The 14,532-nt window shown below is 29.0% G+C and overlaps 1 protein-coding gene across 1 annotated transcript; it reads right to left on the reverse strand.

The window, feature by feature from the left end:
* Positions 1 to 7,404: 7,404 nt before the first annotated feature.
* Positions 7,405 to 11,217, reverse strand: LOC117173175 (nuclear speckle splicing regulatory protein 1). The gene is made up of 2 exons (XM_033361592.1): positions 11,098 to 11,217; positions 7,405 to 8,686 (listed from the first exon to the last, which is right to left on the reverse strand). Exons 1-2 carry the CDS (start codon positions 11,115 to 11,117, stop codon positions 7,531 to 7,533), a joined length of 1,176 nt encoding a protein of 391 aa, XP_033217483.1. The 5' UTR covers positions 11,118 to 11,217; the 3' UTR covers positions 7,405 to 7,530.
* Between the last annotated feature and the right edge of the window lie 3,315 nt (positions 11,218 to 14,532).

Here is a 14,532-nt window from a genome sequence, read left to right on the forward strand (position 1 = left end):
TGTACCTCGGCCCGGGATCGCTTATTCAGTTATCGCAAAATAAAGTAAAAATTTGATTTATAATGAATAATTTGATCTTTTTGTTTCTTATTTCTAAATTTTATTCTTAGCTACCCTGAAAAATGTATCGCTTTAATCAATTTATATTATCAGAATTCATTATATACATGGGTATTGTAACAGACATATTTTCACTCTCTTGTTTTTATAATATAAAGAGTTCGCTTTCTGTAAATATAATTTTTTTAAGATTAAAACGAAGATTAAAATAAAAACAACACGTTACGTGAAAAATTATTAATAGCCAATTTAGAGCTCTTTTGTGGGTGACTTGTAACTTGCATAGTTAGACCACAAAACAGAATGTTTTATTATATATTATTTTTTTGTTTGATCAAAATTTGAATTTTCGATTTTTCACAAAAATTCGAAAAGTTGCTATGACAGTATTGGGGAGAGAGGGCTGGGAAGGGGGTTAAAGTTTTACACGCATCTAATACGTTCATGTTATACTCCTTAGAAACAGTTTTTCCTTTTCTGAAATGACCTTTTTTTAGGATTGAAGGGTATTTTATTCTGAGATATCCTTGGGACATTCCAGGGATATCGAGATTTCCGCTATGTAGCATATTATTTGCGATATCCCTAGGATCTCCTGGAATATGTTCAAGATATCCTGGGAGATAAATGGGTTATTCCGCCGATATCTCATTCTGTGAGTGTAGGGACCACCCTGGGATATCCAGGATATCCCTGGGAAGTTTCCGGGATATGCAAATGTCCCAACTCGTGTGGAAATAGCCCGGGTTAGCCCTGGTACAATAAGGTTTCTGGTAGGGGACTGACCAGATAAATATTATAGATAAATATTCCTTTTACTGTTTTGTGGCGCCTTGACATAGTTTAGGGGGCGCTAACCAAGGTAGGCGCAGCCGGGAAACCCCGGCTGCGCCCCCACGCCAGTCCGCCACTGTTAGTTTTTTAAGAGCCTAGCCGTGTGCTGGCCAGGCGCTGATTGGCAATAATAAAATTGTTAAACTTTGTTTATAACTTCATTACTTTTTCTGATTCTATTAAGAAATGGATACGTATACCCGCATGAATGTTCCACGCGTGGAAATATATTCGGTGAATATCTTTTTGATACCACAAATTTTAAGGTTTCATGAGTTCAGACTTACAAATAATGCATTTTGTGACAACAATTCGATGACACATTTTTGAAATTCGAACTGTTTTTTTAAGAAAAAAATTCTAAGTTCCATCTTTATAAAAAATTGCAAATGTTCAGAAAAAATGTACAGTTTATATCAATCTTAAACGTTGTAAAATAGTATAAAACAGCTAAAAACCAGACCTTACACAAAAGTTAAAAAATTTTTATTATTAAGAAATTTTGAACATTCACGAATAAATTTCTGAGATCCGACGTTAAAAATTTTTAATGTTCATAAAAAATTACATTTCCTGTCATTGTAAAAAGTTGTAAAATAGTCTACAATGGGAAAAAACAAAATATCATGCGAAGAAAAATTGTAATCGATTTAAATTATTTATTTTAAAAGTTTTTTATTGATATTCCTGTTAAAAGTTCGTGTATTTTATATTTACATAACCCCGCATAATAATAAATAATTAGAACAAGAAAACTTAAAATTTGGTACTTTAACTTTTCTGAACTGTAGCTTATGAGGATAGCTTTTTCAACGAGTTTCAACTAGTCGGTTTAGCGTAGTGGTAAGCATACCCGACTGCTAGGCGTTAGATTTAGGTATAGATATGTAGGTTCGATACCCCGTAGCGTTAGAAATTTTATTTGTAATATAATGTTTAAAAATATAATATATGTATTTACTCTAAACAGGACTATTAATACTTAAAGTCAAAATACTCGCAATCATTTCATATTTATTTTTTAAATACCTTTTTTGTGTTAACGACTACGTGAAAATAGTTAATTTTGGCTGTGTGCTGGGCGTGTGGAATTTCATATATTAATATGTTCCAATTCTGCAGTAAGAAAGAATCAAACTGATTCCCTAATTCAGTGATTGATGCTCTTCATACAATTGAAACACGAATCATTTAAATCTAGTAAAGCACCAATTGATCTTGTCCGAGCTACGGTCGGGCTCCCCGGCCATGCTCCATGGGAGCGTGACGATGCTGGTCGGATTCCGACCAGAAACCCCGGTCACAGCCCAACTTAAAGTCGGGCTCCCCGGCCAGCTCCCGGCTTAAAGCCGCGCTCTCCGGCCGTAGAATGGCCAGCCCCGACTTAAATTTCCACCCGGGAAGTAGCATTTAGAAAATCAACTTATATTCTACTGGGACATTTGGATATCCCGGAAACATCCCAGGGATATCCTGGGGTTATCCCTGGAATATCCAAATTTCTGCCTTGCGGGATATCTGACTGGGTTATCCCTGGGATATCCTTGGAACAACCTGGGAGATAAATGGGATCAATTGCGATATCCCGGTATATCCTATTGCTGTGAGGGTGACATCAGGTAAATGTGAAGTTTCATATAACCTACAGATTGTAAATTATTCATTTTTCACTTTCAGTGATAAAGAGAATTTCTAAACGTAAATTAAAAGAAAAAAATCAGTTTTTGTAGTGTAAAATATATAAATAAATTTTCAACATTCAGATGTGTGATGTAAATATGTTAAAAACAATGTTCAAAAAAATATTAAAATGCCTGAAAATAGTCTATACATGGAAGTAGACTTTATGTGCCAGAACTTTCTTAAAAGTTGCCCATTCAATTAGTTTTTAATAACTAATTTAAACTATTTAAATAAAATTTGTTTTATTCAACGTAATATTTTTCTATCGGAACTATTTTTCCTCTATTGATTAATGCTGATTCATAATCGCTACTGAATGGGCACGAGAAAAAATTACGTGGCCGATTAAAAAAGCCAACTCATTCCAAACTCACTCTAACTTATGGGCGGGTATCTGGAATTCCAGTGACAGGTGCGCTATTCAGAAGAACTCAAAACCCATTCAAATTCAAGTGAATGGATTTTTGTTTCTTGGGTACAAGCCAAAAATATAAACTTTTTACAAGACAGTTGAATTATTAGCCTAGCAAGTTGAATTTTTAATAAATAAAAATGTTTTTAAGCTAAGAAAGATAGATTTTTAACTATATACTTGAATTTTCATACCAGAAAGAGGAATTTTTAAGAAGACAGTCACATCTCAACAAAACAGTTGAACTCTTAATCGAAAAAGACGAATTTTCAACAAACCACTTGAATTTTTGCTCAAAGATTATTTTTTAACAAAATAATTAAACGTTCAAGTAAAAAGGTTTAATAACAACCAATAACAGTTGAATTTTTAATTTTAACAACTTTAAATCGCATACTAGCCAAAAAGATGAATTTTTACAAGACAATAATTGAATTATTAACCCAGAAAGTTGAATTATTAGCAAATAAATTATTTTAATCTAAGATGGATTTTTAACCAAATGGTTAGATTAAAAAAGAAAGAAATTAATTTTTAACCTAACCGTGCCATTTACAACCTAATAGCTGCCCAGTGGGCACAAAGTTTGGCGACGTCTTTACGACATCGTTACGACACCTTAGCGACATGGACATAGGATATCGTAAAGTTGTCGTAACGATGTCGTAACGATGTCGTAAAGACGTCGCCAAACTTTGTGCCGGCTGGGTGGACTATCAATCAAAAGCAGGGGGGTGCTTCCACTGTACTGCCCAATGCAAAAAATCTGTCACGAAAGTTGAAAACGGCCTTGCGGCGGCGCTAGTAGTAACTTTGTTCTACAAAACCATGCAGTACCATAGGAAAAATGCATAAAAATTACAAAATAAATATGAAAAACCCTTTAAAATCATTTTTTCTTCATAGTGTAGAGTCAGGTAGTAAGTGATACTTATGTTCTTACGTATTGTTTTCTTTAATATAGGAAAATTCGGCATAATTGACATAATTTAAACAAACAAAAAAATAGAATGGATATTCAGAACTTATAAAAAATAATTTAAAAATAAATAGCGAATACACAAAAGAATAAAAAAAATGCCAAAAATATATATTATTATAAAGTTATAAAATTTTCCAAATTTTAAATAATGACAAAATTTTTAATTGACAAAAAATCCCGAATTTAAAAATATCCTAAACTAAAATTTACCGACTTCAAGACCAACTTGTAAAATAAACGAGTTATTAAATTTCCACAAATATTTCAATTCACGAAATTTAGAACTGCTGAACATAGTTGATTGATTATTAATTTATGAGCTACTAATAAAATCATAAATAAGGCAAGCAATTTAATTAATCATTAATTAATAATTTGTTAATTATTTTCGGCAATTTTAAATTTCAGAAATTGCAATATTTATGGGAATTTGACAATTCGTTTATTTTATAATTCGGCAATTTTTTGTTGTTGCTACTTTATGATTTTGTTATTCTTTTTTTCCGTTTTTTTTTTGTATTAGTCTCGGATATTGAAACACTTTTCAATATAGTGATGAAGAGCTAATTTTTTTACATTGCCATTTTACAATATGATGCTACTATATAATAAAAATAATTATTATATCTATATATAACAAACAAGGAATATGATAAATCCTTAAATATTGTTTTCTAGTACAATGAAATAACGAACTCTTAAATGTGATATTTTTTTAATAAATTAGACTTTGTAACGAAGCTAAAATATTTTAACATTTGTATGTTAAAGAAAGACCATTAACGAATATTTTTCTATCTTTAGCAACACTCAAATTGGAAAATTATTTTTCGAAGTGCTATAATAAATCCAGGTAGAAATTAAATTCTGAGGATTGAGAACAAGAAAATAAGTATCATCACCTTGTTTTTAAAGTTATGGAAATATAATTTTCATAAGATTCTTGAGAAAATTTAGTCTTAAATTCCTGAAAATATTTTTAACACGAGTTTTTCTCAAGATTTTCAAATATCATTCCAAATTTTAAAAACTTACCTTGCTATCTTCTAATTTTTCCCATCAATTTTTAAGATATTTTTTTTAATTTCTTGAAAACTTTCGAATTTATTTTTAATTTTACTAAATATTTCTTAAACTTACCCGATTTTTTTCGCTTTAATTTTGTAATCTTACCAAATTGCACAATTTTGCTTTAAAATCTTCTAAACTATTTTTAGAAATTTTAGGAAATCGTTTGTTATGTTTAAAAAACTTTTTCCATTTTCTCTTATAATTTATTTTTCAAAATAAAATTTTTTTTTTAATTTTCACACTAATATGAGCAAAATTCTTTTTTTTTAAATCTTATCAGACCTTCTAAGCCTTCTAATTTCTAAAAATGATTCAAATTTTTTCTGCATTTTTTATTTGATCTGCAAAATTTTAAAAATTGCCTTAAAATCTTTCAGGTTCTTCTTTAACTATTTTTGAAATCTTCTAAAGTCTTTTTAAATAATATCTTCAAATTAATTTTTTGAAATTATCAATTATTTTAATTTTTCCTAGGAACCTGAAAAAATATCTTTCATTTTTGTGAAACTTTACAAAATTTAGAAAAAAAAACTTTATAGGTTTTAATTATTTTTAAATCATTTCAAAACTTTTTAATATCTCTTAAACTAACGTTAATTTTTTCTACAATTGTGTGATAGGGCAAAATTGGAAAATTTTGCTTTAAAATCTTTCACACTTTGAAAATTTTTAGGAAATAATTCAAAATGTGTTGTGATCTTTTTTCGATTTTCAAATTTGTGAATCTTGAAAAATTTTTTTAAAAATTGTCTCAAAGTCTTCTATATTCTTTTAACCTACATTTTAAAATCTTTAAAACTTGAAATTATTCTTTTAAAATAAAACCTTAAACATTTCTCCTCAGACCTTTCATAATTATTAAAAAGATTCTAACTCTTTTATTCTTTGTCTTCGGGTGTTCTCTGAGTTCACTTTTATAACCTGATTTTCATACCGGAGTGATAATTAATGTAAATAATTCGGTAAAAAAAAACAGAAAAACACTATTAGAAAAATCCACTGTGTCATTTTCACAATAAACGACATATAACGACATATAACGACATATAACAGTCAAAACAACAAGAACAAAGTTACTACTAGCGCCGCCGCATGGCCATTTTCAACTTTCGGTGACAGGAGGCTGACCAAAAGAGATGAATTTTCAACCAAATACTTGAATTTTCATACTAGAAAGATACATTTTTTAGAAGACAGTTACATTTTTAATAAAATAGTAGAACTTTGTATCCAAAAAGACGAATTATCAACAAAAGAATTGAATTTTGACCAAAAAAGATTTTTTTTAATGATTAAATTTTCAAATAAAAGAGATTTAATAACAACCAAGAAAAGTTGAGTTTTTATTTTCAATTTTAACAATTTTAAATAGTATACAAGCTAACAAGATGATTATTTTACAAGACAGTTGAATTATATTAGCCTAGAAAGTTGAAATTTCACAAATAAATTTTTTTAAGCTAGGAAAGATGAATTTTTAACTAAATAGTAGAATTCAAAAAGAAATCAAATAATTTTTAAGCCAACAGTTCCATTTACAGCCTAATAGTTGGACTACCAATCAAAAGAGATACATTTTTAGCGAAAAAGATGAATTTTTAACTAAATACTTGAATTTTCATACCTGAAACAGGATTTTTTTCGAAATCAGTCGCATTTTCAACAAAATAGTTATATTTTCGACCAAAAACAATGACTTTTTAATAAAATAATTAAATACTTAACGAAATAGTGAAACTTTTGACCAATAACAGTACAGTAAAATGGGTTACATTAGATGACTTCAGTGCTACGGGACTAAGAGGGCCCCACCCGTTCGCAATAATAATGATTATAATAAACAGAAAGAATAAACTTTTAAACAAAAAACAAGTTTGATGTTCTTCTTGGGCTCTATTAATTCAGTTTGCATTAAAGCAAAAAACGAGAAAAGGGGGAAGTGTCCTAAGAACAGGGGGATAATGAAGAATTCTTTAAGCAAGGGGAAAGAGGGGAATAGACAAAAGAATGTGAAGACTATAATTAAATTTAAAATGTATCGATTTTAAAGTTTTTTAGTTTAAAATTTCCGACTTACCTGCAATTTGAAAAAAATAAAACTTTGAATAAAGATTCACGAAATTTTTAATTGTTCAACTTCAAACGCTTTTAACATAAAATTTGATAATTGGTTTTAATGTTCTGAATTCAAATCGTACAATTTCACCTAAGAGTATTAAATTTAAATTTTAATAGTTTCACTGTAATTAAAATTGATACAAAGTATAGTGAACTTCTGAAAAAAGCGGAAGTATTTTTTTCTCATTAGACGTAATAAATCCGCTAAAAGATCAAGATAAATATTTATAAATAAAATTAAACATCCTTCATTTAATTTAATTAGAAAAACTAATATTTATTTCTCATTAAATTACATTCTGTTAATCTAACTTGATTTTAGATTGAAAATCCTGCAAACTCAAGAAAAATAGTGTTTAGATAAAAAAATCTAGGACCCAGACAGCCTCATCGCTTTCCTAGCATAATACCTTTGCAAAGCCTCGTTGAAAACTGGCCCCACCGTTCTTTTCACCCAAATAGACACTCTTCTTTCCGCTTTTTTTCGCTTGGGTTTCTCCTCATCCTCTTTCTTCTTTTTACTTGATCCATTCTCAAGTTCTTCTTTATTTTTATCTTCATTTTCTTTATCCTTTTCTTTAACTTCAGGCGTCAAGCTTCGTTTTCGACTATTTGTATCCTCCCTTTTTTCTTTTCCTGATTCCTTTTTATCCTGAAGTCTAGCTTCTCCCTTATTAGCTGCATCTTTCTCTTTCTCTTCTTTCCCGGCTTTTTCTGATTCTTGATCATCTTCCGGTTCAGATTCCGATTTTTCCACCACTCTTTGTCGAAATTGTTTCACTTTCCTCGTTCTCGTAAGAATCTTCACAGCTTCCGTCTTATTTTCGTCACCTCCCTCTGAACTCGAATCATTAACTGAAGAATCGTCCTTGTCGAGGTTTTCCTCCAATTTTTCAACCTTATCTTCCTCTGATTCTTTTTTAATTTCGGGTCCTTTGATGACTGGTTCTTTTTTAAGGCCAGTTTTCGCTTTATCGAATGTCTGCTCGTAAAGATGTCTGTAAAATCCAGAAACATCACCTTGTTTTGTAACGTCGCCGATAGTTTCGAGTCTGTCCATTTCCTTTTGTTCTTCCTCAAGTTTTTTCATTTCTTCGAGTTTCGCTCTGTAAGAAGCAGTGACGAATTTTTCCTTGTCTTTGAACATTTCTCCCTCGGCTTCCCTTTCTTTCTGAACCATCCTTTCAATTCTCAACTCGTGTTCCTTTTTCCTCTTTTCTGCTGCTTGAAGCAATGTTTTGATGTACTTTGGTCCCTCTTTTTTCTTCTCTGCTTTCTTCTGCTTAGGGTCTACATGAATATCTGAGTAAATTTCATCGTATTGGTAAATTGTGGGATCTTCTTCTAAAGCTCTTTCTGCATCTAAACGCGCTTGTTTTTTTACTCGGTTCTTCTCGCCTTCTGCCTGCAAACTTTTTTTCACCCAATCGACGCCCTCATCTTCGTCCAAGTCGCTGTCGTCACCGAAAATGTTGGCTTTTTTGGGAACTGAGAGTTGAGCCTTTTTTGGGAGAAGGAGTCCAAATCTGGGTTCAAAAATTTATTGAATATTAGTTGGATTAACTAACTTCAGAAGGCAAGAATTTGTTTAAATCTAGATTTAAAAAACTTTGAATCTGATAAAAAATTCGGTTTAATTTTTTAACTGGTCAATTTTTTTTTATAATGTAACGTTTTAAAGAACTTTTGTAAAGCAGATATTAAAATCAGGGTCACCGCAAAACGTCATTTTAAATATTCCAATTTTCAAAATCTTTTATAAATGGAATGGAACAATTTAAAATTTATTGATGTCAATATTCTCAGAGATGCCACAGCTTACTTTACTTGAAAAAAGTGAACTTGTTTTTAATTGAGAAAAGTCCATTGATTTCAGTAAGACTGGAGTTCGAAAATATCAAAAAACCCATTGAAGTCAATAAGTTGGAAATGAGTTTTTTTTAATTCTAAAGAATTTAAAAGAATTTTGTGAAATATCGTAAATTTCAATGTGAATTTGAAATAAATTCAAGAGGACTTAAACCTAAAGAATTCAAGTGAATTAAAAAAAAACAAGAAAATTTCGAAGAATGTAAATTTTAAAAAATCAGGATAAATTAATAACAATTCCAAGATGCATTCCAAATGAATTAAAATGAATTGCAAACAATATTTTTAAATCTCTTCATAACTTTGAAATCTATGAAATATCTCGATTCTTGTGCATAAATTCTTTAAAATCCGTAAAAATATTATAAAATACCCTAAGCCTTTGCAGGCCCTTGAAAATACCATTTAATTACTGAATTCAATTGAAAATTCTTTAGGATCTTTCAAATGGCCATAAAATATTTTTAATCTTTTTATATCTTTTGAAATACCTTGAAATTTATTAAGGATCTTCAAAATTTCTTGGAATTTTTAAAAATACCTTCAAATATTAAAAATTCTATGAAATCATTTGAAGTCCCTCAGAATCTTTTAAAGTTTCCAGAAACTTTATATGTGCTAAACAATCGTTCTGACTAAATTCATTAAAATCTCACGATAATTGTTTTCAATCCCTTAATATAATTTAAATCCATGGTAATTCCTGGGAATTTTGTAAACTCTTAAATATACCTTACAATATTTATAAAACTTTTCAAAGCTCTTCCTAATTTCTTCAAACTTTAAACTATTCTGTAAGAGCTGTGAAATCTCTTGAAATACCTTGAAACTTCTTACGACTATTGAAAATTTCTTGGAATTTTTAAGAACACTCTGAAATATGTAAAATCCTTCCAAATTATTTAAAATCCCTAGGAATCACGAACATTAAAGGTATCATAAAATCTTTACGTATCTACCGAAATTCTTTAAAATATCACAACAATTTTTTTTAATCTCTAGATATTATTTCATTTCTTGGGAATTCCACGACAAATTGTAATCTTTTCAAAAGGCCTTGTAATCTTTAAAAATACACTAAATCTTTTTTTATTCTTTAGAATCTTTTGAAATCCCAAAATCTTTTTGATTCCTTGACGAATCTTTTAAATTACCCTAAAATGTGAGCGTAACCTCCAATTTTTATACATTTGTTTCTAAACAAACTTACGTTCACACGAAACGAAATACCGAGTTGAAAATTTGGGAAATTAAATAAGAATCAGTATGAAACATTTTTCTGATGCTAAATTTTTACAATTATAAAAAAAGTTTTTTTTTGTAACAATTTTTTCTTTGCTTATTTCATATTTATGAAAATTTAAGACCAGACAAATATTTCTTAGTGCTTCTCATTCAATTGGATTGGTTGTATCAGAATTAATAATATCTATCATTAATTTCTCAAAAACTCTAATAGACTTTTCAAATAATTTGAATTTTTAAGTGAGTACGTTAACTTTGACATGTTCCAATGTCAACAACACAACTTTTTCAAAAGAATGCAATTTTTGAATCAAAATATTATGAAAATTATGCGTTTAAGTACTTAAATTCTGTAGAAAATTGCGTTTCTTACGAGAAGAAAGTCGTAATTTGTATAAAATATTTTTCAAAATAATTTGTCTCTTTTAATGGAAAAATTAGAATTTAAAAGCTTTTGTGATTCACTGTAACTAAAGGCTGAATTAAAATAAAAGCATTCTATTAATGTAATGTAGTAAACAAATTATTTTAAGTTTTTGTTTTTCTCGAAGAGTTGCTCAGAAATAAACACAACGTTTACTTGTATTCCTTCTATTTCCCTTGTTATTGAAGATAACGAAAAAGAACATAAAAAATATGCGACATAATTAACTCCTCCTTCATCAGGACATATCAATATAAGTACTAAATAACTCATTATCGTTTTAAATATTTTAATTACAATTGACGAGATTTGAGGTTAGAAGCATTATTTTTTGAATATTTTTCTTCAATTTTGACGTAATAAAAAAGCAAATTGAAATTATGAAGAAGAAATGCTTACTGCCTGGACGGGCCTGCCATTTTTAACTTAATCACTCAGTCTTTCAAAAATCGGGTGAAAACTCCGGAATGTCAACTTGGTCAGTCAAAAGGGTCAAAAGCGTCAAAACAGTCAAAACTTCGTAGACCAAAACATTTCAAAACTGCGCATGCGCTGAATTCGCGCGCAATAAATTTAAAAATTACGAACGTATTCTGGTTCTAGATGATGCTGTTCAAAAAAAAAAATTTTTTTTTTGTTGAATTTATTTTTATTTATTCTCTGAGAACATTCTTGATAGTGGGAAATTAATAATATGCTCAGGCACATTATTAATATTTATTTTTATTAATTATTAATATTTATTTATTTTATTTAATAACATTATACCTCCTGGAGGACCAAAAAAACTTCTGCGCAGCCGTAGAAACCATAGAATACTGCTGCGCATTTGCATAGTCCTATACAGAGACATATACAGGATCCTGTATAGGATCCTTTACAGGGACCTATATGATTCTTTATACTTTATAGGATCTATAGAATCCTATGTCCTTTCTTATCGATAAAACATATAGGTTCTTATACAAAATACAAGAACCTATATACGAATTTTCAATAAGGCATCTGATTTTTTTCAGTTTTTAAATAAATATTTGTATAATTTAATGGTCACATTGTCTTACAAATTAAGTATATTGTCAATTTCAGGGTAATACTTTTTTCATTAATAACTGTAGGGCAAAGATGGCACATGTTAGTTTAGTGTATTCTCTAAAAATTAAAACAATGTCCCGAAAAATAAGTGTGTATCGATAGTCCAACAAAAGAATTATTTAAAATGACGAATTATTTTATAATTGCGGTTTTGTTAATTTAAGTGCTTAATAAAATTGTAAACTTAAAAAATAGATGTTTTGTTTATTACAATTTCACAAAGTACAACTCTTCAAAAATATTGTCTAAAAATTTCATAAAGATTCGAACATTACTTAAAAAGAAATACGAATTTGAGCGAAGCAGCCTGAAGCAGATATTAGTATAGGTTTGAACATTTTTAAACGCGTTTTTCTCGAAACAACATTTTAGCGATCTGCGCGCTCGATTTCTCAAAAAGTTTTCAACCGATTACTTTCAATTTTTCTGCGTTTATTACAAACATAAACATCTACAAAGTGACGAAGCGGTTATAAAAATATTTTATTTTATTATCGTGAAATTGACAAAAAAACAGGCCCAAAAAATCAAGATTCTTGGAAATTTTTTGTTTAAACTGCCGCCATTTTTTTCTTCTTTTATTCTTCTCACAACGAACCTACTCACGAAGATTCAGCGTGTTATTAATAAAACAAAAAGTATGGCGGCTTGTGGACAATGAGTAACAATATAAATATAATATTAAGAAATAAATATAAAACTAATTTAAATATGTATATATTAAAAAAAATTTTAATGTAAAAAGCAACAGTTTATACGTCATCTTCACACATAATAAACAGAAATTCAACCAACAAAAATTTCTACGGAAGAAATAACGTTATAAAGTAATTTAAACCCCTGAAAAAGACCCTGCTCTCTAAATCTGATTCAGTGAAATTTCACTGATTTAAATAGCTAGAAATGGGTCACTGGCAATCTGTGAAAGTTTACTTATTGATTCAGTGAAATAACCACTTTTGAGGGCTGGCAGCACTGCACTATGTCAATTTAGCAATCATAATAAAATAATATTTTAGTACATTCACTCAAAGAATCATAGTAAAGACTTAAAACCCGTAAATGTCATCAAATATTCAAAAATGTGAAGTTCCGATGCTTTTAAATGACGAACAACCTCACATATTACTTTACTTCCAAGATTAGTCTGCCCTGTACACACCCATTAAGTAAATACTTCATATACGAGTTTGAGTATATTTATCCCGCAGTTAATTCAACAGACTTATAGCCCAAAAATTACAAAATTAATTTCATTAAGGAATTCTTCTTGCTACTTAAGTAAAAGAGTAACAACAACGCACTACTTAAAAATTCGGAGCTTATGCTTCACATGATTTATTCTGGTGTTACTGAAATGATTAGTGAATAAGTCCGAAATCACTGATTAATCATTGAAATATCTAACTACTATTTCAATCAGTGAATTTTTCACTGATTGATATTTAGAGAACGGTGTTAGTGTTTTTCACAATCTTATAACTAAAAATATATTTTTTTAAATGTTCATAATTAAAAATGTTATAATTATAGAAAAATGGTAAAAAAATTATGAATAATGAAGCTAAGTAATCCTAAATTTTGAAGTTACCATTGCAGAAGTGAATTAAATGCAAAACTAACTTTTAAAATAATTACCTACGCAAAGATGAATAAATAAATGACAAAACTGACTAAGATTAAGTGTAATCGGGAGTTTTTACCAATTAAAAAGTGTTTAAATATATTTTTTCAAATTTTAAATTTATTTTTTTTTATAAGTTATTTAGTTTTTTGTACATTTTTTGTAGAATTCTTCGTTTATTATTTGTGAAGATCACGTATAACCTGGAGTTCAAAAAAATTAACTTATTAAATATATTTTGTTCAAATTTTAAATTGTTTTTTGTTTAAATATATTATGTTCCTTATTTAATTTTTTACATTCTAATTCATGAGAGTGTAATGTAATCGTCCAAATTTTCGATCTCTAGTTTTTAACGGATCTTTACGTTTCGGCGCTCACAGAAATAGGCCACAGACCGACTCAAGCAACGTTGTCTGCTGAGGAAAAATAGGGCGTGCAGATATGTGCGCAGATTCTGAAAAATGGAGGGAAATATGGTCAGTGGGCAAACCTGCCCATTCACATCCTATTTTTATCAGTTTTATTTGGCATAAATATCGAAAAGCTGAAAAGGAAGTATAAAAATGTTTACAAGTAAACCTTGCTCAAGCCATAAGCAATAGCTGTGCCAAGTGTCAGAAGTGTCTGTATTATGATTTATGAGAAAACTGAATAAAAGGGATTTCTGCATGAACCTTGTAAACTCCAGTTTTTACTCCATTGGGGTGGGATATCGGGATTTTAAAAATAGGATAGTCCAGTGTTTTTTTTTTAAACTTTCTCATTTTTAAATAATTGTGAATATCAGCGCTATTAAAATCTGGCTTCATTTTCAGATTTAAGACATATATCTAATTGATCTATAAATAATTGAATTTCAGGTTTATAAATCTGATATCAGTCATTTATCAGATATATCAATCTCAATTTCAAAATTCCCTGACTTTCTCTGACCATGAGTATTTACAGACAAAAATTCTAATATTGTGATATTATAACAATCAAATCTCTGATAGCATATTTTATAAATGCAATAAAAAAGTATGTATTTATACATTTTTGAGTCATAGTTCTAAATTTTTTATTTTTGAATGCAAAAGAATTTAAGTAAATTGAATTAAACGTAAAAATTC

This window comes from Belonocnema kinseyi, chromosome 5 (genome assembly GCF_010883055.1).
Source record: "Belonocnema kinseyi isolate 2016_QV_RU_SX_M_011 chromosome 5, B_treatae_v1, whole genome shotgun sequence".
NCBI classification, from domain to species: domain Eukaryota; kingdom Metazoa; phylum Arthropoda; class Insecta; order Hymenoptera; family Cynipidae; genus Belonocnema; species Belonocnema kinseyi.